The sequence below is a fragment of the Triturus cristatus genome, chromosome 7 (genome assembly GCF_964204655.1).
Source record: "Triturus cristatus chromosome 7, aTriCri1.1, whole genome shotgun sequence".
In the NCBI taxonomy this organism is placed as follows: Eukaryota; Metazoa; Chordata; class Amphibia; order Caudata; family Salamandridae; genus Triturus; species Triturus cristatus.
This window is the reverse complement of record NC_140590.1, coordinates 625418615-625445739: the sequence shown is the minus strand read 5'-3', so window position 1 is coordinate 625445739 and position 27125 is coordinate 625418615. Positions and strand designations below refer to the sequence as shown.

The window sequence follows — 27125 nt, the reverse complement described above, 5'->3', positions numbered from 1 at the left end:
TAGGGGAGATCCGGATCGGGGTGAGCCAACACCGGCGCCTTACCAAAGGCGCTTTTCAGGGCCTCAAAGGCTTTGTTCGCTTCAGGGGACCAGACAAACTCCTTGGACTTCCTCAGTAGCTGTGTGATTGGGGCCACCACTCCTGAAAATCCATCTATGAACCGCCTGTAAAAGTTGGCGAAGCCAATGAAACTTTGGACGTCCTTCACGCTTTGGGGCACCGGCCATTCTTTCACCGCCTTGATCTTTCGTTCTGCCATCTCCTGTCTCTCTGGACTCAGCATCACTCCGAGGAATTCCACGGATGTGACGTGGAAGTCACACTTGCTGAGTTTACAAAACAGCATGTTTTCCCTCAGCTTTTGGAGCACAGCTTTGACGTGGTGTACGTGCTCCTCCACACTGGACGAATAGATGAGGATGTCGTCGATATATACGACCACGTAGATATCCAACTCCTCTCTGAATACCTCATTCAAAAAGTACTGAAAGGCTGCCAGGGCGTTGCACAGACCGAACGGCATGACGAGGTACTCAAAAAGGCCGAACCTGGTCTTAAAGGCGGTCTTCCACTCGTCTCCGTCCCTCATGCGCACCAGATGGTATGCCCCTTTCAAATCCAACTTGGTGTAGATACGAGCTTTCTTGACCTGTTCCAGAAGTACACTGATGAGAGGCAAGGGGTACCGATTTTTTATGGTTATCGCATTCAATGCCCTAAAGTCCACACAGGCTCTCAGCTCCCCATTAGCCTTCGGGATGAAGAAGAGTGGCGAGGCGGCCGGAGACTTGGACGGGCGGATGAATCCTAGCTTGAGGAGTTTATCCAGGTACCCCCGGAGATGCACGTTTTCAGGCTCCGTCAGGGCATACAGCCTGCCGCTGGGAACGCTGGTCCCTGGCACCAGGTCGATCTGGCAGTCAAACTGTCTATGTGGTGGTAGCACTTCCGCCTTCACCTCATCAAATACATCCTCAAAACTGTGATAAGCCTGGGGGAGAGCCACATCTTTTTCTGCCGCTGTAGCCACAGTCTGACTCCCGCTCTCATCTGCGTCACGGGATTCCGTTCTTATTCCACAATGCAGGATGCAATACGGTGACGTCATTTCGATGCGATGTGTTGGCCAATCCACAAAGGGGTTGTGTTTCTGTAGCCACGGCAATCCCAATATGACGCCATATTGGGGCGCTCGGATGATGTTAAAATCGATTTGTTCCAAATGGTTCCACCCATATCTCATCGGAAGGACCCCCGTGTGCTGCCCGATGGGCCCCGTCACCAATCGCCTTCCGTCTACAGCATAGACGTCTTCGGGTACAGCTTTGGGAAGAAGCACTAGCCCTAGCCTGCATGCCTCGTTGTGGTCCATAAACATGCCAGTGGCCCCTGAATCCACCATGGCCACAACGGGTATCCACTGGTCATGCACTCCCACGTGCACCGTGATAAACAGGTGTCGTTGTCCCTTAGTGACCGAGTTGGAAAGTGAAGGGATGGATGAGTGACTCCGAGATGCCCCTTCTCTGGTCTTGGAGTCCTCTAGTTTTCCGCCGGTATGTCCACCACGGCTGTTACCGACCGGTTGGCCCGATAACGTGACGTCTTCGGTTTGGCAGGGCATTCACGTACGTAGTGGCCTTTTTTGCCACAATATAGGCACAATCCTTGTTTACGGCGTGACTCTTTCTCCGTGGCTGTGAGGCTCGCTCGTATTGCGCCGATGTCCATGGGTTCTCCCTTGGATGCGGTGGAAGTTTCAGGACTTCCCACCGTCACATAGGATGGAAGGGATTTTCCTTTTCTCCCATGATCCCCCTTTCTTTCACTTAGCCTATGTTCCAGCCGTAATACCAGGTTGATAAGGCCCTCACATGTCTTGGGTTGAGGGTCAATATGAGCCACGGCGTCCTTGAGCTCATCGCACAGCCCTTGATGGAAGAGCGCCGTCTGTTTAGCAACAGGCCACTTGGTTTCCGCAACCAGCCTTCGGAACGCGTTGAGATACTGCACCAGGTCGTTGGATCCTTGTCTCAACTCAAGCATTTCACGGTCCGCCGTGTACGAGTCAGCCCTTCTGTCGAATACCTTCAGGAATTCCTCGCGAAAAGCACCCCAATCACATAAGAGGGGGTCGTCCCTGCTCACCAGAGGTACGGCCCATTGTGCCGCGTTTCCAGCCAAATAGGATATAAGGAAAGCCACACGAGCCTGACTCGTGGGGAACGCCTTTGGTTTGCACGATAAATGTAGCGCCACTTGTGTGAGGAATACCTGCACTGTGTTAGGATCCCCACTGTACCTCTCTGGTGTCGCCAAGGGGATGGCTACCGGCATTTCCACTACTACCGCAGGGGTCTGATTCGTGAGGGAGGTGCTGGGCGTGAGCGGGTCCAATTGGATAGCATCCAGTCTGGCTTTTACATCGGCTGTTTCTTGCCTAGAGGCAGCCACTTCAACTTGCATGGCCGCTAAAGCAGCCAGCACATCATCAAGTGTTGCCATGTCTGTTATCGACCGGGAGACAGTTAGTGTTATTAAGGTCGGATATTTTGTAACGCCCTGAACGTCTCAGGATCGTTTAACAGACACGACAATGAGGACGCAACCACTAGTGAAGGGTTAGTTGTTTTAATGAAGGCAAATATAATACAAAGAATAAACAAAAGTTATAGTCACTGGAATCCTCCAGGCTAAGTACGTTACCAGCCCACAGCACGGATGGTCCTAACCGTCCTCTGCATATACGCCGGTCCCGGCGTATGCCAACAGAGGGCAGAAATGAAATGGCCGACAATGCCAATCGGTAGGCTGTGAGGGGCACGAAGAGTGTTGGGGAGAATCGAGGAGTCAGTGAAACACCCAGCCGGGGTCTCTACCTGAAGGGAGCAGCCGCTCAACCTCTTCCTCAGACTGCACCGGGACGCGGAGTCACCTCCTGGTGATGCGTCACCGATACCCCAATCACAAGCAAGAAGACTGAACCGAGAGCAGCCGCTCGATCGATCCTGTGGACTTCCGAGTCTGTAACGCGGCAAACACCTCCTGGTGTGCGTTACAGCTGGCAGTCCCTGTGTCTCTGGTCGGGCTGGGAGTTACGACTCCAACCAGCAAAAGCGCCACTGCGCTTGGACTCAGCCGAGTCAAAAAGCGAAGCTCAATGGTTGACCGGTAGAGCTTCCGGGTCCTTCACAGATGACGATGGGGCAAGACACGGCCCAGGGAGTAACGACTCGACCTACCTCCGTTCTTGCCTTACTGGAGCACCACTCCGGAACACTGCTCTTCACGAAGCAGGTACGTCGGTGTGAACACAATATCCGACAGCGTTGTACCTCCCGGTTCCTCCCTTTATAGGGCGTGTTTTCCTTGAGTTATGTAACAGCTCTCCTGTTTACATAAGGGCGTGTTTCCTTGAGTTATGTAACAGCTCTCCTGTTTACATAAGGGCGTGTTTCCCTTGAGTTATGTAACAGCTCTCCTGTTTACATAAGGGCGTGTTTTCCTTGAGTTATGTAACAGCTCTCCTGTTTACATAAGGGCGTGTTTCCCTTGAGTTATGTAACAGCTCTCCTGTTTACATAAGGGCGTGTTTTCCTTGAGTTATGTAACAGCTCTCCTGTTTACATAACCTCTCAACCGCTAAGCATCCTGGGAGATGTAGTCCGTTTTCGCTGGTTACCGTTTTCCTCCCCTCGTATGACAGGAATTCTTGACACGTTTACATGACAGCCCTGGCTCAGATGATCGCCAAATACCAATTTCAATTCCAAATCTCCACGGATGACATTCAGATCCATTTCCAACTTTGGCGTCCCATGTAACCAAAAGGACAAACATAACACCATGCCTAAAACATATCTACCGCTGGATGAAGGCAGCTCCCTCCGCTTAAATGGATCTAAAACCAAAATCCTAATAACTGGCAAGAGCACAACAAGCAACCTTCCATTTGAATGAACAAGGGAACTACTTGACACCCTCCCCCAGACTTCCAATCAATCAGTGAAAAACCTCAAGATTTGGTTTGACAGAGACCTTTCCTGCAAACATTAGATTGCTACAATAGTCAAAAATAACAACAAACATCTCTTGGTGATCAGAAGGGTCCCCTCCCACCTCCAACAATGACACCAAATTGAACTTTTCAGTGCACTGATTCTCTCACTCCTGGCTACTGCAATAGTCTACAAAGGAGCATTCCTAAAGGAGCCACAAAAACTGCACAGGATACAAAAAGAAGCAGCCAGAATCTGCAGCAGCCTAAAGAAATCCAAGTACATCACACCAGCTCTCAACAATCTTCACTGGCTCCTGGTGGCACTCCTTTTCTTGGTGTCCAAATCCCTGAAAAGATCAGGCCCAAATTACAGACAAAACATAACTTTGCCCTACATACCAAATTGGGTTCTTTGATGAACAAATACAAAGTTGATTGTTCAACACAGTTTCACACCAAAATCCCATGGTGGTCACCTGATGCTTAATTTGTAAAATAATGAATGCTGATGCCCAAAACTCGGCTCAGAGACCCGCGGCTGATGCTGTAAAGTATCGGCATGCTGAATACCGAGGCTGTGCACACTTCAATCCAACTCATTCATCTTTAATCCACTGCCAGAGACCCCCTTCCCCTATATCTGACTCTTGCTGGTTCCTATTTTCGCATTTTGTGACGTTTGTTCCTTTTTTCTTTTCCTCCTTCTTTCTCCTTTGTGTTTTTTACCCTCTCTTGTCTGATGCGGAAAAATAAGTGCTGGTCCCCATACATTTGTGCCGGTGGTTCCAACAGGCAATCACCGACTTAAATTAAGCACTGGTGGTAACACAATTACCACCTATGAAGCTCACTGAGCCAAGACCTATGACACCAACAGACCATGATGTATTCAAGAGAAACCTGAAAACCTGGCTCTTCAAAGAGGCCTGGCCCACCTGTAAGTCATCCAAGGACAAACCTTCCCTGTAATGAGAGAACAGAGCTGGCTCCCTTAACATATTGCTCTTAACATCATAACATCCTTTGTAGCCAGCAGTCACAACCCACCAGCTAACAACTCACGAGAATCCTTCCTAATAAATGTTTTTGCTCTACAAAGTGGCGGCATGCCACAATCCAGCGATTTACAAATCAATACAATAAATAAATATTTGGCAGCCACTCTCAATATCCACATGGAGGAACCACCTTCACCCACCCTCTCTTTCGATAAATTGTTTTCAGAGGGCCTGTGGGCGTTAAATATCATTTCATATTCCCACGGTAGAGTGAAGGCTTTCTTCAATTTCCCCTTGCCGAATCAATGAGATTGTTGTGTGTTAAGGCTTTACATACAACAGTCAGTTAAAGAGTGCGAACAGCATTTAAATACAAGACTAATGAACATTAGGTATGCCTCTTTGAGTTAACTGGCTCAGGGACAGATCTCCCGCTGTGGTACTGCGCTCATTTTTCTAATCTTTTTTGCGGAATAATGGCAGAATGTGGAACGATGATGATCCCCTGGTGGAGAACAAACGTGATATCATACCCCTGGGGCAATAACGACCCAGAAGAGCGCGGCCACATTATGAACAAGCTCGCAAATGGTCATTTAAGGCGTGATGACACACAGCATAGACGTAGAGTTGCATGTCTTGAGTCCTAGGCAGTCTTCACAGTAAAGACACAAATGCTTCCACAGAACTCAACCTGATGCAAAAACGTAACTTGAAAAGTTTTTGGGGGATCGGCTCACTGTTATACAAACATATTTGCCTCCTTCTCTACTTTTCGTCACGTCATTACAGTTATAACTATCTAAAGGATAGCCTGCCTCCCTAGACAGAGAACCCGTGGCGACTGTTTGCTCAGACCCTGCCATGCACAGTCTTGTCATCAATGATGTAATTTCAGATGTTGTAGTGATGTTATCAATGATGTCATAGAACATATCAAGAGTGATGCAATATGTGACGTAATTAGCAGTGTATGGTAAGGGTGTGACTTATACTTACTTTAGGGTACAAGTTATAGTTAACTTAAGAAAACTATAACTGGAGAGTTTCAGTGGTTTTGTTAGTTTAAAGCCGTATGTTTTAGGTGACATTTTCAGCTAACTATAATGTCCCCTTATCTTTTGTTTTTTTCAGTAAATTTTTAAGATTTAAAAACAAAATTCAACTAAGAAATAATTACAATTCCTAACCCATAAAATACATTTAACCCATGTTTTTTTCAATGAATTTAGACGTTTTTTTAACGTAAAATAAGATGTCTATCATCTGCAACCAGGCCCTATGCCCAACCCCCTGCTGGTTCCCAACCCCCGTCTCCTTCGCCCGGCCGGGTTGGTTACCCTACCTCCAACCCCCAGGTCAGTGCCTTTGGGAATGTGCGGCATGGGGTTGGGTGCACAGCATGGCCTGTGGCTGGGCCCTGCGTCCAACACCCCCTCTCTCAGGGGGGCGCACTACAGCCCACAGCGCGCATGCGTGGGATTGGCAGCTGGTGATATAGGGTGTCATTTTAAGCAGGCCTACTCACTTTGATAAAGTCTCAGAACACCAAAATATAAAAAGTGGACCTATGGCCTTTATCAAGCGATCAGCACATCCGCATATATAAAACAAGACCTTTTGTTTATAGTCAAAAAATTATCAGTGACCCAGGAGACTATTAAAACAATATTTCTGAGGGGCTGCTGCTTTCCTGGCAGCCTCACACAACATTAAAAAAATAGTTGGTGGTGCCCTGCCCATTATAGGGGCATAACTAAAAAGCCCTTGCAAGGGCATTATGTGGCACTCTTTCTCTGGAGCAGTGAATAATAAACGAACGACTCCTGCCGCTCATTTATTGTTAATTTCGTCTTCTTATATATATATGTGTGTGTATGTGTATATATATATATAGATATATACATATATATTTGGGTGCCCACCCAGGGCTCCCACATTTTTTTTAAAGTTGGGGGCCTTGAGGGGGGGTCCCAATGCTCCTGCAGACCCTGCTGGCTCCCCAGTTGACACCTTTCCTGGGTGTGGGTGGGAGCGACCTTTTTGTTTTTAGCACTCCTCAAGCTCGGGGAGGAGTGCCGCTTGCCCCCTCCCCATTATGTAAATACTGGCCTCCGGTGATGGGTTCCTCAGGCACTCACATTTCTCACTCACATTTCTGGGGCGAGGAAAGGGTCCTGGTGAAACAACTGACAATTATGTAACTGGCTTGCGATTACTCCCTTCTTTATGAAATTATAGGTCTTTCCATGACGAGAAAAAGATCAAATGGTCCAAAAAACCAACAATCTCAAGTTACAAGAGAAGTTATTAATTACTAAGAATGTAACTCTAGTTAATGCCATAAAAATGCTTTATAATTTGAAGCTTGTTACGAGGGTATAAAAGAGTTAGCTTTAGTAGGAGTAGGTCAAGGGGATAGTCGAGAATTCAGTCATGTTACAAAGAGTACTAACAAGTCAATACAGAATAATAGAGATGATGAGAGGCCTAAGAACGAAAGAGCAGTGGTAACAGAGAGTGTACATGCTATATGGGCGGGTTCAAGAGTCCTCTGGCGACTGAAAGAACATTTCCAGATTTGGGGCAGATTTGCAAGTAACGCAAAGGAAAGTGGCATTAGGCCAACGTTTGTACGGGGAAATGGCCAAATGAGAGGACATATGTTAGGCCAATAAGGAGGAATCTTCAGAAACGTTCATAGTTGACGTATTACCAGTGGGGGAATTCCGAAATTATGGTTGTTCTGCACCATGAAGATTTGGTGAGGTTGATGTAAGCATGATGGCAGATACAAGCGCAGTATATATCTTCATAAATGGCGATCAACTGAGCAAATTTAACAACCAGACAATATTTCGAACTTATATCTGGTGGAATTGTTATGGAGATAACCCTATTGACGTTCTCGGTTATTTTAATTCATCACTGAAATTGAAGGAGAAGAGGGTTTTCACCAAAATGTATATGGTCAAATAAAGGTCGTGTTTGTTGGGTTGGCTCCAACAAAAGGAGTTAATGATTACCCTAGATCTTAATCGTCCTGTTCAGGAGTTAGTTAGTAATGACTGAAGAGTGGGAGGAAAGAAATTGTGTATTATACTGAAAGAAGGAGACATGCCCTAAAGTAGACAAGTTCAGAAATGTGGCTTTGTCAATCAGGGCAATAAAGGAGTTAAGCAAATTATGTGAGGATGGGGTAATAAAAGTTATATAATTTTAGAGTGGTTGTTCCCCCTTGTTCTAGCCCAAAAAGTACAAGGAAAAATGAGACTTTATGTAAATGTGTGCAACTTAAATAGGTGTATGTGGGTCGACCGCCATCCCTTGAGAACACTGGGTAAATGCTATTGACATTCAAGGGTGCTAGAGTATTCATTCCTGTAGGCTTATTGTCAGCATACCACCAGGTGGCTTTACATAAAGACTAAAACGTGTTAACATTATTCATCACACTAGAAGAGGCTTATAAAAATTGACAAATGCCTTTTGGTTTAGTGTCTACATCTGTTGTTTTTCGGAGGGTCATGAATCATTTGTAATAACTTCACTGACTCCCCAGACGGTGTATTGGTATTTGGTAACAGTAAGAAAGAACATGATGTTACTCTGAATGAAGTATTAATTATACTGGAAAACAGTGTGCTACCATAACGCTGTCTTATTTACAAATACAAGCACTGGCAAACAAAGTCTGACTTTAATAAGTGTGACGTTTTTTACAAGCACATACAACAGAAATTTAAAAAATGTAACTAAAAATATTAATAAATAAAAAAAATTACAAATTAAAGTATAGACTGGCCTGTAGGGTGAAGACCTCACTCCAGGTCGTTATGGACACTTATCATCTACAAATCACTGAATTTAGGTGTGTTAGTCTAAATAGTTCAAAGAAGCATAACAAGATTACAACACAAAGGTCCAGGACCCATAACCTGGAGGGTCCTGAATGGGATGAAAGTGGTAACCCTATTGACACACAGTCCCCTCACTTAAGTGCACCACGTTTTGGGCAGATGCAATGCAAGAGAGCCAATGGCTGAAGTGGACTGATATATTACTGTATCAAGTGGTGGGTGGAAGCAAAATGTTAATGACAAATTAACAGACCAATGAATGAAGAGGCCTGACCCAACGCCCCTTATGTAAGTATGCATGTAGTTCTGTTAGTATGTATATAGTTATGTATTTAAGAATTAATACATGAGAGTGCTCTCACAAGAAAGTTGTCTTTAGGTCAGACCAAAAAGAAACGTATTCCCCCAGTAACTTAGGTGTTTATCAAATTCTCATTTTACAATCTTTTTCAGGTATATTGTTCACCACAGACTCCATACTGTCTGCCTGCCCTTTTGGGGAGGATGTAACAGGCCACAGAGGGTTCTGGCTCAGAAAATGTTCTCTCTGAGTTTCCACATATGAAAAGACACTTGAATGACAGACAACCTAAAACACAGGGAAAACCATTCCTCTCACTAATGACACATCTCCTAAAATAGCTCCAACATCAAATGAACTATTGCACGCTTCTATCTCTGGCATCTTCTGTCCCAGGTCCAAGGCAATGCAATGGGGACAGTATTAAGCAATGAAGTCCACCTTTGCCCAAACCATAAGATGTCTGCGAATAGCAAATTGCACCACATATTTTGCAGTATATCAGCTTCAGGATGTTTTTTTAATGTTTGCATTCTAGCAGAGCAGGGTGACACAGAATTGCGTTGTTCAGTAGATGTTCATTTTTATAGCACAGTGTGGAAGCACAGGTTATAGAGCTATGTATTTTGGTAGACTTTAATACAAACCTATTTCCATGGTTCTGAGATCTTGGGAACAAAAATTATTTTTGCTTTTGAACAATTGTTTTTTGACTCACAAAGCCTAGAATCTGCCTCAACAATACAGTTTCGAAAATCTAGTAGTATAATTGCTTAAGAAAGGGTAAGCAAAGATGGTGCCATACAAACTTCAATGGCTATGCAGTTATAGTCTTGGCTTACTTAGCCTGTGAAGAACCAATGCTGTAGTAATCTTGGGCAGAAATGCCGACTGAGACCATGAGTGTCATACCTGATCCAAGCTCTGAGGTAGAATCACCATTGGGCTCATGTGCCCAGCAAGCTATCATAAGTTTGAGATTTTTGGAGATGAGCCCCCAACCACCTCTCATGCAAACCTTCCCTGGGATTCTGAGTACCTAACCTGCATGTTTTCCCCTAATTTGTTGTACTTTGTTAACTTCAATAAATCCTTCTCTTATCTATGGAGAATTATCACTCCTCCTTTCTGAGGATCAAAAGTATTAAGGTAAAGAACAAGATCCATAGCACGTTTTCATAATACCAACATAAGAAATGTACAGAAAATGGTTCAAGATGGATTGCTTTAATATAGTCAAAGAATATCCTGAATATCTGTCCTGAGTCTGGCCATCCTGGACATACGTTGGCCGGAGATATGTTGGCCACCCCTGGATAAGCTATGATAGCAAACCATTCTGCTCCTAAAGTAGTTTTGTCGCTGTGTTTTACCAGGGTTGGATTATGGTGGAGGCTATTCTAAAGGCAGTCTCACTTTATCGTTACAGCTTTGATGGCAATCGAAAATCCTTCAATTTCCAAAGGAAAATGCTGAATCTAGAGGACAATCCACCACCTGAGTTTCCTCCACCTTACCATCCATATTGTAGAGTCAAATCAACAGAAGGCTTGCTCAAAGGGTGTAGCATTTCTTGACTACATGGAGAACTATCCATTCCTGCCTACTTCTTTTTCCCATGACCAATCAACTCAAATTCACTGGCTAGACTGGTGGGAGAAATTCAGTCAATGAACCTTCCACTGCATTTAGGATTTTCCACATGAAATTGCAGGATTTTTCTTTCCCACCGTGCACACAGCACAGGGTGTGCTGGGCTCGGAAACATTCAGGAACAGGTAAGCTTTCGGTCCTTTCCTGAGCCTCGGGAAAGCTTTGAATAATTGAATCAGGCAGCTTCAGAAAGTAGAGCCTTGGGAGTACTGGATCTTTTCCCAGACTGCATGTATGTGGTAGAGCCCTCGTGCATTATTAGGTGTGGCTTGGCAATACAGCTGTCTATAAGACCGATTGTTACCAATTCTTCAAATATACAGAAAGTGGAGTGTCTCCCCTCATGCTATGGACAGTTTGGTGTAGGTTTCCCCATTATAGGAAATGCTTTTATTGGCATGCTTAATGGAGTATTCCACATCTGAAAAATGCTTTCAATCATTACACTGTGTCCCGTTTAATTCTTTAGCTTCTAAATGCATTTTATACAGAAATAAATCCCTTCCGGATACTTTTACCCCAGCACTAGAATGGCCAATAGGTCTGGCTTTAATATGCTAAACAGAATTTATGCATACAAAGCATTTGTAAATCCCTGAGTTTACATGCGTGATCAATTTAAAGCCAGACCTAACGGCTATGCTGATGCTTTTTTTTCTTTCTTTTTTTATAGGTATTTTGATATAACGCTGACCTAACTTGAAGCAGCAGCCATATGCCAAGAATCCTCACTATAAACAGACCTGATTATAACCTTGGTGCGGAGTCTGTTTCAGGTACAAACTATCAAGTGTTTTATTTGCCCACATGTTTTCAGCAGGCAAACCCGCTGCTCAGAACCTTTTTGGCAAATTGCTGAAAATTTTGATTTGGGCATCAAGGAATACGCACGGTTGTTCCTATTTGCACGCCTTCATGCAATCCATTATGCCCATATTGAAATTTTATATTATTTGCAGCAAGATTTTTTGCCAGGTTTTTAATCCTGAAAATCTGCTGGTAAAGAAAAATGAGCTAGACAAAGTTGGGAATTAGCTTATGGGCAAATACCGCCCAATGTGGGTGTTTGCACCTGAAATGGAATTAGCACTGAGGTTTTAACCAGGCTCTAAATTGTATCATAGAACACAGGCTACCAGGACAATGACCGGTTCTGTTCATTTTCGAAGGGCATACGTTTTGTATCTGGGCACAATGTACTAACACATCAATTTGAACAGGCTCTGAGAAAAAAATGCTGACTTTCTTTCCAAGTATAGTTTCATTCAAATTCTTCCAAATGCATCTAATTGTAAACATTCATTAAGAGTACTACTTGCAAGACCGTTCAAAGAGCACACAGAAAGCTCATTCGGCCATCTTCAGGTCAGGCACTCTACTCACCCCGCGTGCATGAGCGCGTAGCTGAGGTATCTCCATGCCTGCGCCCGCAGCTGTGGGTGGTAAACCAGAGGGTTCTTCAGATATAAGGGATGGGTGACTTGCAGAACAAACCGGTCGAGCACCAGACCGTAATAAACAAAGAAGGCAATCTGGAAAACAGGTGAAGGGACGGGTCATTAATCAGGTATGTGGCACACACTTACTTGTTTTAATAACAGAATCATTGACACAAGCTTGTAATTTCGAAACAATGTAAAGCCCAGTAGCTATTATTATTCAACTCAATTCTACTGGTATTTTTTTGTTTAAAATAATGCAGGGCATTTCAAACCAAATATAGCCCCGCGGAATCTGAAACTCCCCCCAACCCCGGGGCCCATTCCCCGACCGCTAACCTACCCATGGCTGGCAATGAAATATAGTGCTCGCCCTCCATTCTCCCAGCTGACCCACCGTCTGCATTGCTTCGCTCGGGGGACCTTCCACCACAGACCACTCACACCCGCTGTTCGTCCCGCCCAACCGCCGGCGGCTCCAGAAATATCCCCCTGTGGTCAGCCCAGCGCTTCCAGATTTTATAGTGTTTGCGGGGGCGCCCCCTAGCCTTAAACACCGGCAGCTCTAGACCCATGTTAAAGTCCAGACCCCTCTTCTATACATTGATTGAAGGGGCAGCCGGTGCCTTCCATGCCCGGGCCACATCTCTTTTAGCCAGAGTCAGACCTAATAACAACAAATGCCTCTTATATATGTTACCCCCAACGGCGTCCATCACATGGAGAAGAACCAACCTAGGATCCGATGGTATGTCCCACCCCAACACCTCCGCAAGGCACTCAAGGACCCCCCTCCAAAAGCGGGAGAGGCCCTGACAAGACCACACCGTATGGAGGAAATCCCCCTCCCCATGTCCACAGCGGAGACACTCCGGGGAGGCGATCAGGCCCGCCCGCCAAAGTCGCTGCCTAGTATAATATACCCTGTGCCAGTGCCTCCATCCAGTCTGTGTCATCCAATGGGCCTACGTCCTCCACCCACCGGTCTCTAAAAGTCTGCAGGGTTGGGGCCCCATGAATGACCAAGGCTTGATATATTCGAGAAATCTTGCGCTCCCGGAGGTCCCCCATAAAGACCCTGTCTTCCAGTGGGTTAAACTCGGCTATTTCATCTACGCCCTCCAAATATGGAGTGATTGCGTGCCGGAACTGTAGATACTTGAGAAACTACGATGAGGGCATGCTGAACTCTCCCCGCAGACACTGGAAGGACTTTAATGTTACACCCTGCACCACATCCCCAAGCGTGGATATGCCGATGCGGTCCCAGCCCACGAAGCCCGACAATGCAGCCATCTAAGTGTGTCCGTGTGGTCTCCTTGGCCTTCCCCGACCCCGAGGTTCCTTGCTGGTCGTCTGTGGGGCTTGTGGGGTTCACGTTGTCCTCTGCACCCGGTCTGGGTGCATCCATGGTGCTACGCAGTTTATTTATTTTTGCCTTTTTTTGTTTTGCTTTTATTGTGCATTTTCCCGCATGACGCGTGGGAATTGCAGGCCTGTCGCTGGTTAGCGCTGATTTTTATTGCGATTTGGGGCATCGCAACGTTTTTCACGTTCGTGTTTCGCATTTTTTGGCATCGTGTTAATTTTAACGCGTTCATTTGGCGCGTTATCGTGAGACTATAGCATGGTGCCGCCGGGTTGAGAATACACCGTTAACACGGCGTTATTTTCCCATGATAGACTGCGACATGCAAAGTTGCGTTAGGCTAATTTTGCTATAATTATCATACGTTCTTGAGAATATCCCCCTAAATGTCTGGTCTCTCACGCGATTTTGGTTTCTAATGAGCACACTAGAGGAATGGTTCTGGGATTCAATGAATATTTCAATTCATGGCTGTGCTCTTTCATTCCTAAAGTGTAAAAAGCTCCTACGAAAAGCTGGAAAGTACTTTAATAGCCAGGACAAATGGTATTATGCAGGAGAGATGGACGAAATTAGGGGGCAGAGTTAACTAAATTATACGGCAAGGAACGGCAGCGTACAAAGACTCTGCTGCTGTGGGAGGACCAGCACTGAATTCCCAATATGTCCTAGTCTTCCGGAAAGAGATATCAACCATCTCAGCAGCAAGGCCATACCCAAAGCAGTGGCAGCTCTACTGCATCAGAGCCCACTGCCTTACAACAAGTTATCACAGGACCGTATACATGTGGAGACCCAGGAACTATAGTTAATTGATGCACCTTAGATTAACGCCGAAAAAAAACCTTTGTGAATATTTGTGTCATCGCCAGACCTGCCATTATAGATCCTCCCTACATTTGAGTCTGAAATCTCCTCAACTCATCACCTCATGGCTCTCACTGACATCTGCTTGACTTAGTGGTCCTCTTCTAGTCAAACTATTTATATTACATTAGAAAAAGCGAGACGTTAGAGGAGCAGGGGCAGCTATCATATACCAATCTTGAACATAACGTAAGGAAATCCAAGGGCCCGCTGTATGGGGCCACGTATATGCCACTGTAAACGGTACGCAACCTTGGAGTGTTGTTCAGTATGGGGCATTCCATGAGTCCTCTGATTATATGTTAACAAACTATAGGCATTAATATATGATCTCCCAACTCTACCTGCAATATCCTTGACTTTGCCCAACACACAATTACCGATGTTACAGCAGGCCTTATGCTCTGGCATACCCATTGGGGAGTGGAGCAAGAACAGGGTCAGAAACAGGAAAGAAATCCAACCAGACACTGTTGCACAGGCTCGACCATCCAAAGAGGATCCCCCTCTGGCACCAACCATCAATGTCAATGGTCCATCCAGAAAGTGGGAACTCTTGTTCTTGCTGAGCAGGCCTCTAGCAAACATCTTAAAATAAAATCTAATAGGAGATCTAATTCACTGCTACACCAGGGCAAACAAGCCTCATTTCCATGCATAAAGGATGTAGGCAACTCTACTAAAAACTGTCATGTGTTTGCAATAAAGTCTGTGACCCCCAAAACTGGCCCCACTGACTCCCTCATCTTCCATAAAAAGCTTCAAAAACTTAATATTTTCTTTTCGCAGAACAAAAAGGCTCAATAAGAGCAAATGTTGCCTCAGATGCGCCAATCCCAGTCCTTGAGCCCAACAACACAATATGATATGATAAATGACATCCCTGAAACACCCCTCCACCCCCGAGACACCTGTAATGTGAAGGTTGACAGTCTACGCCTCTCTGTATGTGTCCCCTTATCAACAAAATTGATACCCATGTTGGAAACCACCCAAAAACTAAAACGTGCGATCATCAGGTCTCTCCTGAAAAACATACAAATACAGAGCTTCAAATTTTGTCCAATAACTAACACCTCTCTGGCATACTGTGTGCTACAAAAGAGTATGGAAACTACAGTTACCACACAACTCTCTGCACACTTGGTGACTGACAGCCTACTAAGCAATGTCCAATCTAGCTTAATTCCACCCAGGCCACCCTTTTTATTTGCCTTTTGCTCAGCAAAAGAATCAGGAGTAGATTTCTTAATGATTGGGACATTTCGCTCTGCTATGTCAACATGTAAAACATGAGAAAGACTTCCTAGAGTTTCAGGTTGGTCTGAAGACCCACCTCTTCGGCCTATGACTACTGAATATTAGCTCCTTATTTCCAGGGCTTAATTTGACCCAATGGTTGCCGGTGGGGTGCATGAACTTATTTTTGGGGACCGGTACTTATATTTCCATATGATTTATTTACTGAGTGAGTGCAAGATGGGGAAAAACACACAGATCGAAAGGACAGAGGAAAAACAAAGATGGCAAACCGTCACAAACAGAAAGGAGGAACCTGCAAGAACAAGAAAAAGGGGCAGGGAGTGTTTGGTAATGGATTAAAGATTACCGGCATGGTATTCAGCATGCCGACGTTCAATTGCTCTGGCTGTCGGCCTGTGAACAATGCTTCGGGCGCCAGCACTCTTGCTTTCACAAATGAAGCACTGCTGGTTACTCTCCTATCTCCAGGGCTTTAAGTGGGCTGGGTCCCTCCAGGCAGGGCCAGCCTTGGGCATGGGTGAGCTGGGCCCAGACCCAGGGCGCCAATATTACGAGGGGTGCAGCAGGGAGCTGCCTGGCTTAATGTCATGCATACAGCAGCTTGTCCATCCCACTTGGGCTAAATTGTGACCTTACTTTACCTTCACATAACTGTTAGCATCCTATCAACCCCCCTACCCTTCTCCCATTTTCCTCACACCTCCTGCCGTCACATCGCAACGCCCCCCCCCCCTCCCACAACAAACACCAAATTCTCTTTTCACCCAAGGCACTGTCCCGGTCATTCCGATTTAGGGCCTACCCAGCCTCCAGGTCTCAGGTACGGTAGCTATTAAAAACTGACATTGAAACAGGTCTCTATTGGGCCCTGTATTCATGTATGTAATTACTGGCAAAAACAGTGATCAATTTCTGAAGGAGTGAAAAATAAGTTGGGATAATCTATGCCAACGATTTAGTTCCTGTTCATATTTCATGTTTTGCTCAATCTTGCATTCCCTAAGAATGCTAGCTATTTGCAGGGTGTTATGTTTCTGCATTGTTTTTCGTGTAGCATATTACTCTTGTATAGTGCATACTTTGAACTGAATTGCCGTCAGATGTTTACAACAGGCCACGAATAAGAGCTCTGGAGTTGAAGCTGAAGGCAGTGCGAGTTTCTCACAGAGCCTGTCAGTGGGTCAAAAAGATGTTCAGAATATATGGCCATCCAACCGTTGACCTCGCTGTAAAACCCACAGAGCAATGATTTGTGTATTCCAGTCCCAATCGTGATTCGGGAAAAAATGTGTGTCAAGGAGCTACGCAGTTCTTAAAACAGCTAACAACCATTGACCAAGCCGATAGTCCTGACTGGTTTTAGGTGTATGTCAGTTGTTGTGTTATGTATCTGTATGTAATAACACAGAGCTCAGAAACTAACCAAAATCCCTGTGTGGTGGCACACTATGGGAATCACAGAAATTTAGTTTAAATGTTTAGGCCACACCCCTATTAATACAGACCACCATGCCCTTTTTAGAGCCTATCCTATCCTAGCACACACATGCTGTTTCCTCATACTGAAACCTGACTGCGAGGCTTTAAGTACAGCGCCATTCAGTGGTGTAGCTAGACCTATGGCCGCCCATGGCAGCCCCCGCATTTGCCGCCCCACGGCCGTGTGTAAGAGCGGGGTGGGTGAGGTACTGCCGATTTCCTTGGCGGCTGCCCCCCCTTGCTACGCCACTGGCGCCATCTACCTGTACTGCAGCCAGGATGTGACCACTGTATGTTTTCATCAAGAGCACTCTTTCAAGCCAGACATATGGACAAATCGATAAAACTAGTCATTGACTACTGACAGAACATGGCTGACGTAAGTGATTGCATAATGACTCAACTGAAAATCTGCAAATAGTCCTTGCACCAGAAGTATCATCACAAAAGAACACCAACAAGTTTCCGCAGTAATGGCGTTTCCTAAGCACACTTTTAATACTTGCCTCTAGGATGGTGATGGAGATCATGAACCAAGGCGGAGGGCAGCCGGTGTAATTGTCATAGTACCATTTCCGGTCAATCTCGCGGGGCAAGGTTTCATAGGCAACATGGCGGATCAGCCGCTGGGACAGGCTCAGCCCCGTTTCCTCCAGCAGGGCTTTGCTGCACAGCCTTCTGTTCCCCTGCAGGATGGCCTGGCGGAAGCTGTTTGACCTTTTATTACTCATCTGGAAGGGAGAGGATTTGAGAATCAGTTGGTGCGTCGTATATATTACATATAAATATATCATGCTTCGTGGGATACCACTGACTTCAGAGTGCACTAAGCAGCAGCAGCAGAACATCAATAGGCCCTTACGTTGACCTTCCCTGACCTTATACTGGCAGATTTCCAATCCTAAGACTAGCAAGTGGGGTTGGCTGGTAAACGACACAACCATCAAGATTTGCTGGGATATCAAATATATAAAGATTAAAAAGTAGAGGTGCATGAATGCTGTCAATTACACTCAGTACTGCACACCGTGCAGTCTGCGTTGCGCGTTACATAATGAGAAGTAAGTGCGCTGCATAATATTCTCTGCTGTGTGCTGTAAACTCCTTATTTAATGGGTGTTAGCTATTCTCTACACAGCATTCTGTGTATTCAGTTCTGTGTCATGAATGGTCAAAGGCGTGGCTAAAGAAACAAAATATTCTGTAACTTTTTTTCGGTCTTTCATTTTCAGGTGTGTACATAGGCACCTTTAGGGCTAAAAGGGCACATCCCTCACCACGCACTCATTCCTCCCACTCTGCACTGTTACTCACACCCAAACTCATATGCCACGTCACTCACCCTGCAGTCAATCCTCTCACCCTACTCTCACAATGTCACATCGCTCACTGTGCAATCACATAAGCAAGCCTGTCACTCACACAGCTCACCCTTCACTCACATAGACACAGCATTAACCCTACACTCACACCACACAAACAAGCCCAGCACTCACCCTGGAATCACACCACTCACTCTGCACTTCCTCCTCTCACCCTGCACTCACAGAGACAAACCTCTCAGCTTGCCTTCATAAAGGCCCTCTGTTCATCCTGCCTGCACACAGAGACAATAGTCTGCTGGAACTCATAGGGACACACCATTCACTCTGCACTAACTCCTTTCACCATGCACTCATCAGTCACTCTCACAGATCACTATTCACTCTCGCAGCTCACCCTGCACCACACACAGGCACACAGCACCCGAGACTCACTTCTCTCACTCTGCATGCACTATTCTCACTTAACACTCACATGGGCCCTCCTCTCACATTTCACTCATGCAGCTCACTCGACACTCACATCGTCACATTTTTTCACCCTACACTCGTACCATTCACGCTGCACTCACTCACACTATTCACCATCACCCAGCACTTATATAAGCACACCTATCACTCTGCACATATGCAAATTATACAACTCTCATGAATATACACATATTTCTACAAAGGCACCCATAGAATTCCTGCTGTTTCTCTAGTCCTCGATGCCCACTTAATTCCATCTGCAGCAATGGGCTGGTGTAAGAGGGGAGAGTGGACTGAGAATGTGGGATGGCACAAGGAGGGATACTAGGGCTGCGGCTTTGGGGTATGGTCCTCGATTGAGGATTGTGTGATACCTTCAGCCATTCCTGGCTTTCCATTCACCTCAATGCTTCATTCTGAGACATGTAGTTTTTTTTTACATTGTAAGTTAGGTCTCAAAAACCCCAAAATGCTAAGTGTTACGTGGTTGCTGAAGAAGTTAAGCATTTCATAAAATCAGTTGGAAGCTGTGATATTACATGTTAGAATGTGGTTTCGTTCATTTCCAATACTGTAACTGCTTGATCCACATGTGAAACCAAATATAAGCCCCATACAGCTATATTAAGGAAGTGCAATTTTCATTCACATCTTAATTGTAACAAAAATTGACAAGACAATATCATATTTTTAAATATCGTATAGAGAATATGTTTTGATTAAGTTTCACTAAAAGGCAAGGAAGGTATAACAGAAGCAGCAGGGCAAGCTTTTCTAACACAATAAAAGCAGATTGACTAATGGAAGTGAGTGGCAGTGTGACAGAGTAGAAATGTATGAAAGAGTGCAAGAGATATAGTGACAATGTGTGTGTGAGAGAATGTGTGTGTCAGTGTATGTATGTTATGCGTGCAAGTGTGCTGCTTGTCAGGCATACTAGAGATTATTCTTGTCTTATGGACAAGGGCACTAATAGCATATGGATGGGAGGTGTTACCTAACTGTAAGACCTGACATGCTTCTATTAAGACACCTTCATTGGCTGTGGGACTCAAACTGTCTAACTTAGAAAGCCGCTAGCCCAGGCACAGAACACGCACCACCACACCTGGCCAAAGGCTCTGTCTGACATGATGCACTTAATTCTTAGCATATGGGGTGGATCCATAGCAAAATGTTGGAACTGATATTTGAGTTAACTCTTGTCAGAAGAATCCTGTCTTGATTTTTTAGGGGGTTTCAATGGCAAAATGCTGACCCTTGTATACCGGAAGGAATTTTTAGAGGTACCCATGACGGTGGCTGAGGTATCCATGGTAAATTTCTGGCACTGTCCTGTTGAATGTCCTCCTTGGCATAAGGGGCTCACCCATGAAAATATTATGAACTTGGTATAGTAGAAGGAATTTCTGACTTAAGACATTTGAAAAAAACGAGATCTACTCCTAGGAAAGGCCAAGCTTTCCTGGTGCACCATGACAGTACTGTAATATGTCATAAATGCCCTACAAGGGTCTACGGCGTTTAAGCAAATTTGATCCCAAAAGTTTCCAAAAATTCTAAGGGACAAAATATACTCTCCCTTAAATCATCTACAAGAAATCTGTTAACTTGTTTTGCTAGATGGAATTTTGGGGAAGTATCACACCCCACCACTTACATAGATATTTTTCCTCATATAATGGCTATGAGGTTAGCTCTGATCTATTTCTGGAAATGCTGGACCTGCCCCACTGCTGGGAGCAGGACTGGCTTTAGGGTGGTGTGACCATTGCAGCCACGATTGGCATTGACTTTGGTGGGGCTGTGTTTAAAAATAAGTTTAGGTTTGAAAGCACATGAACTTCTTTGTGCATCAGGCAGTTTTCATGCAACAAAAAAATGTCAAGATAACTCTGGTGATTAATGTTCCTACTGGTGAAAATTCAGAAATTTTTCTAGTGGTAGTTTTCACTCATCGTAAAGTAGCGGGGAGGGTTAATGTGCCTGCTGCAAAGAACGTGATCAATGCAGATCACAGAACTGAATGTGAGTGAACTATGAGTAGCACTATAAAAAATGAAATGTACATCAGAGAGAGGCTATGGAGAGATGAGCTGCATTGTTAGAGACTTGTAGTATGGGAATTAATGATGGAGAAAGAGGTTATGGGGGAGGAGGGCCCAAAAAAGACAATTGTAACAGCCCTGGTTGGGAGTCTTAGCCCCCCTGAAGTTCAGGTCTAGTTGGGCCCCTGTTTGTACATATAAAATAACACAGAGTTCAAATGTAAAATAAATGCAAGTTAAGTTAATGGGAAATGCACTATCCTACTTTATGAAACCTCTATTAATTAATGCACTTTAGAGGTCTGTGTCTGTAACCAGAGAGACAGGAATTTAATCCTGATTGGATCAGTGGAGAACAGTTAGGAGAGTAACATAGGCCCCTGCAGACCCTTCTGTGCAAGGGCTTGTTTTATGTCCCTACAAAAAGCACACACTTCACAGCTCAGCCGGAAACTCCTTTTCAATAATACCACTCTAAAAACATGAATCTGTCTCATCAGGAAGCGTCAAGTGATTCCATTAATTAAAGCCAACACTAGCTACCGAGCTCCCTTTACATTTAGAGATTGACCAGTTGTGCACGTTTACACTTCTTTCAGGCAAGCAGGCACCCTGGCAAGTAGTGTTTACCTGTTTGCCTTTGGTTTCAAGGCACAGGAGACTCCCTGCCATACACTTCAGCGGAAGCATTTCAGCTCTCGGAATTAATCGTACCGAGGCGGTAATCTTTTCACAGAAAGTAGGGGAACTGTTGTCCATGAATTAAAAACGTATGTGCATGTCGTGCCCCTCTGATCCCGCCCTCTTTGACCACTGCCTCTACGCATCTGATGGATGACCTTGAGACTCTAGTGCCCCTCCACAACCAAGACGTTTTCACCTTCGCATCTCACACATGGTGACTGCACAGAGAAGAGCTATTGGAACCGGTCTATGTTTAAGGTATCTGGGGAGACACTCTTTCCACGTCTTCTGTTTAGGGGTGGAGCTTACAGAGGTAGAGCAGGTGCAGTGGCACCAAAGCTCAGAGCCCTCAGAAGCTCCCCATTGAACCCTAATAATTGTTGTAGTTTGACTACCCAGCAGCAGTCAAAGGGGCCATTTTACTTGCTTGCACCAGGGCCCATGCAGCCTTGATACGCTAGGGCTCCTTTTGCGCCATTGTGCAATCATCAGCACCCTATCCCATCCACATAGTGCTTTGCGACAACTAAATGTGTCTAGTAGTGCCCACAAACCTAAAATAAAACTCCATGTACTATACATAATATTAGGAGCAGTGTGTGCATTTTGTACATGTTGCAAACTATATCATTAGTGGAATCTCTTTTTGAATACTGTTCACCCTGTGCCATGTATTGCATGATGTGTATTTTGCTCTCTGTACCTGTACCACACATTGCATGTTGTGTGTTCACGCTGCTTTAAGTAGCATGTGCCTCAAAATTTACTCTGAGCAGTGAATGCATTTGTTGCTTTCTGTAATGTGTTGCACACAGTTCGGCGTGCACTCGGTACATCACATTGTACTCCGTGTGGACAATGCACGGCATACTGCCTCCAGCACCTAACCCACAGGGCAGTTGTTGGCTGAGTCCTGGGACTCATACAATGCAGTGTGCAAGGCAAATTACACCAGGGCCATCACTTAGGGCATGAGAGGAGGAGGAGAATAGGTGGTTATTATGATACAGGCCCTGCACTATTCCAATAAAAAGCAACAGATGCGTTGCTGGCGTGTTTCTTTCCCTGGAGGAAAATTCTTTAATACTCTGAACCAGGTGCTTAAGGCACCTAGTAGAAGTGATGAAGTATACAGTGCCCCCCGCATTAAGTCCTTGAACTAGACCCTACAACAACTTCTGACATGCTTGCGTTACTCCAGAAGGTGCAATGCACAGATTATTCCTCGACCATTCTTCCCTTGCTGCCAAGAACTGTGCAGTACTTGGGGAAGTCAAATGCTTTAAGCCTTCTTTCAAGCTTCACACCACTAATTTTGGTAACGTTTTGCCACCTGCAAGGCAAAAAAAATGAACAAGCCCACAGGTGATAAAATTCCTTATTGCTGTTTAGCGGGACCAGCCCTAGCACGCGCCATCATATCTTCTCCTTTCTCACGTGCGCGTACACACGTGCAAATCTAAAAATTCTTCCCATGTCCTCACTGTTTATATAAACAAAAAGACTAACTCACCTCCCATCCTTGAATCTGCACACTGAAATCGAGACTCTCACAAGGTGATATAATGCATATGTCAGACTGCCAGAGAGCAGAGGCGTAGCTAGAGCTTGTGGCGCCCGGGGCTATCCCTCAGATTGCCGCCCCCTGGGGGGTGGGGGGGGGGGTTGCTGGGGAAAAAGGTCAGCAAGCACTTGAAAGAGGACCGAGAGACACGTAGTATCACCGCTAATTGTTACCTCGATCATGCAAGTTACATGCACATACATGACAAGGTCCAAGGCTACACAGTTGAATACACCGGTGACTGGCAGTACAAAAGAGAACACACAGACTGCATGATCTATCTGGGGACTCAGAAAAACCGCATGTGACATCCATCTGAGAGCAGCGTGAACAATTACCTGGTAATCCCCTCAGCACAATGCAAACATGCACATACATGACACTGTTCAGGGATCCATCATCTACAGCTGACATTAAATGGCCATTCATCATGGTCCCCCCATTAAAGCAGTGCACTTTGTGATCTGCATGGTACATGTTCTTTGCAGCAGGCATATTAACCCTCTGTGCTACCTTTCCAGGAGTCAACCCTTCCACTAGATCTCGGATCTCTCTCTAGGAAGAACATTAATCACCGAAGTTATCATGACATTTTTATTGTTCTGCTGGAGGCCAGGAAGGTGGCAGCAAGTTTTTTTTAAACCATAATATACTTGCAAACACTACGCACCCACCAGAAATAGGTACCCAGTGCGGTCACACCGTTTGCACCGCCCTAACCTGATCAAGGTTCATGTGACCTCAGTGACAGAGTCACAGTGACTGGATCACTGTTGCTCTAGGGTGTGCTGCTTCGTAGGCCTGCCCGCAAGACTGGAGATGAACTTCAGTATGGATTGTGGTGGACAGGCCTTCAAGGTTAACTCACAATTGACACCATTAGGGTACACCTGCTTGTGCTAAGACATCAAGCCTTCTAAGGTCTAGTGGGGCCTTGTAAGGTCTAGCATGGGAATATGCTCCCTCAGTAGAGTGGTCTGGTGGACTGGTCATGAAAGCTGAACCCAGTTCCCCAGTTCCAAATTCGACAGCTCTGGCCATAGTGCCACATCCTCTCCCCCACTGAACACCATACTGCCCCACTGAGAGAAACTTGCACTGCCTTCAGCTACAACCTAATTGTGCCCACTATAAACACTTGGATGTGGCTCAATTCAAATTATGCACTTGATAAGAGTAATATGCTGCCTCAAAAAAAAAAAGTAAAAGCGAACACTCATAGGGAATGCAAGATTAAGTAAAGCTTGTGAAATGTAAGCAGAAACAACATGGTTACCTTAACGATCTCTCACTCACTATTCAGAAATTAGAACATGACTACAGGGCCCTGAAGGGAACCGTTTCAATGTCCATTGCTTATATCCTTAATAAACGTAAGCAGTATGGTTTAAAAAGACCACATCCATAAACAGAGCCATGGTACACATTTTGTTTTCCAATCCATCCATCAACCAGGTATTGCAGTACCTCCAGGAATGGTGCACTTCCCCACCTGGGGACAACAATGCTGTTCAAAGAAAGACGAGATAACAAAAGTAGCGCTTCACTGCAAAGTCTGTAAAGTGAGGCTGATGTGTTTGGATGTAAATAAAACCAATCTGGCCACTTTGCAACCACTCTGCCTTGCTTTATTTAGTTATGTATTTTTCATATTTAAAACCTTCTATTTCTCTCCATCCCGCTGCACTTTGGAATAGAAAAATGTCAGAAAAAGGGCATTTCCCGCAAGAGTGTGTTTCTTTTTTGGATCCATTTCACAGAGAAACAACTAAATGAAAGAAGGAAAGAGGTTGTGAACCGTTTCTTCAAGTTACGGTTTTCAGTAAGTGAGGAGCAAGACAGAAAGAGAGGGAATAATAGGAAGAGAGGGGGGGACAGCTGCCAGCACAAAAAAGAAGAGGACATTGCCCGAGTCCTATTCCTTCTCTGCCCATCCCCGAACGTCCACGAAAGCAAGCCGTGCCTTATCTGAATGCCTTTATCCGCCCCCAAAATAGTGCCACCTGGGGCGGACCGCCCCCACCGCCCCCCCCTAGCTACGCCACTGCCAGAGAAGTTACAAGGCATGGGCAAAGTAGGCCCTGGCCCAGGACCCATCCTTTCAGCATATGGCCAGCTCTGTTCTGCAGAGTCTTGTCCTGATTACCTTGAATAATTCTTAACTAGATTGTTTTAAATGCCGTTTTCCTTTAATAATACATACTTAAAAACATTTCTTTTAGATCAAAACAAGATTTCACATATGAGAAATGGGAGGGACACTACGATTATTTTCAATACTATTAGTGAGCTGCTTCTGTATTATAATATTGAAAACAAGTCACTATCCTTCAATATTAGATGTAAACACATTTAGAATTTGGACCAGTGTGCCTGGCCAAAGAGGGCACCAAAGTACTGAAACTGGATCATGAATTTAAAGCTCTTCCGAACAGAGGTCCCTAAATTACATTTGGACCAGGGCCCCAGAAATCCTCAAGATGTCCCGGCAGACTGGAGCCACACAAATAGAAGCGTGATTCCTCTTCTCTGTCTGCCTGCCTGTGGTGTTTCCCCTCTAGTTCAGATTCGCATTCATGACTTATGAACTCGGCCCCGGTGTTATTAGAACCAGTCTGTCTTCTCTTTCATCCTCCCATTATCTGCCACTGCAGCACACCATCTGAGAAGGTACAACCCTCTGACGTCATCCTTCCAGATCACTGAGGCTGGCGCACTCACCTAACAGAGGAGCACTCCCTTTTTCTGTTTACTGTATACCTCCGCAAACGAAATCATACCCCGACGTATGAAGGAAACCTCATGGAGCCTTTGGAAAGTCAAGGCCAGACTCCTGACCGCACTGTGATGCCACACTAATGGTAGATGGCCCGCTTGCAAATGCCTCTTAACTACTACCACCGAAAAGAACAGAAAATGGGATGAAAAACAGAAAACATTACTTTGTAACCACAGTAGTCAATATTGATATGGTGATAGGAAGAAATTTATATTTTAGTTAGTCTGCCGTTGCAGGTGGGGAACAACTGTATACAAATTGCAAACAATATGCAAATATGTTCACCCGCATTCCTAAAGGAAAGGATTGACTGGCTTCCACAGAAGCACAGGTTTAGCAAGACTCCCTCAATGAAGAATGGTGCAGCCAGGGCACAAGTCCTATAAAAAGAAGTGGGGGGACTGACAATATGCAAATGACCTCATGACGTCACGTGCTGTACGTGTCCTGGTGTCTGAAAATTACACTGGGACACGTTCAGCTTATTTCTGTGGGGCCCAGTGTCCACCCTGTGAAAAGAGTGGGGGGACACCATGTACCCCCGACTCGAACCCTGGGTGTAGCTGACCTTGTTAGAGGTCACAGGGTGAGGGGAACTGGAGCCCAGCTCTGATCTCTCTCCTCCTGGTGGCCGAATCATTCCAGGCTGGAGACATTTCCACACCCTATGCAAGGTCACTTTCCGCTTGTTTTTGAATAATGAAAGTTTCGACTTCATTGTATTTTGCTAACAAACAATTTCAAGCTACGACAAACAGCAGCTGGGAGGAAAAATATCCAACAGAAGGAACAAGCATTTGCAATGCAATAGGTCTCGCATTTACGCGAGTTTAAGTTATTGGCATTGTAAATAACAATGCCTTTTATTTATGTTTTAAAAACGGAAACAAAAATAAAAGGCATTGTCATTTACAATGTCAATAGCTCAAACTCACGTAAATGCAAGACCTATTGCATTGCAATGCTTGTTTTTATAATTATTATTAAACTTGATCCCTGGGCATTAAAGGCAAAAAATAAACAACGG

At 45.1% G+C, this 27125-nt stretch overlaps 1 protein-coding gene across 2 annotated transcripts in view; it reads right to left on the bottom strand.

Moving 5' to 3' along the window:
* RHBDL3 (rhomboid like 3) overlaps positions 1-27125 on the bottom strand; it is a 531476-nt gene that overhangs the window by 106953 nt on the left and 397398 nt on the right. For both annotated transcript variants that reach the window (XM_085617225.1, XM_085617226.1), the window contains 2 exons: positions 17737-17961; positions 12197-12345 (listed from right to left, as the gene is read on the bottom strand). In XM_085617225.1, the coding sequence (XP_085473351.1) occupies positions 12197-12345; positions 17737-17961 (374 nt within the window). The remainder of the gene's footprint in view (positions 1-12196; positions 12346-17736; positions 17962-27125) is intronic.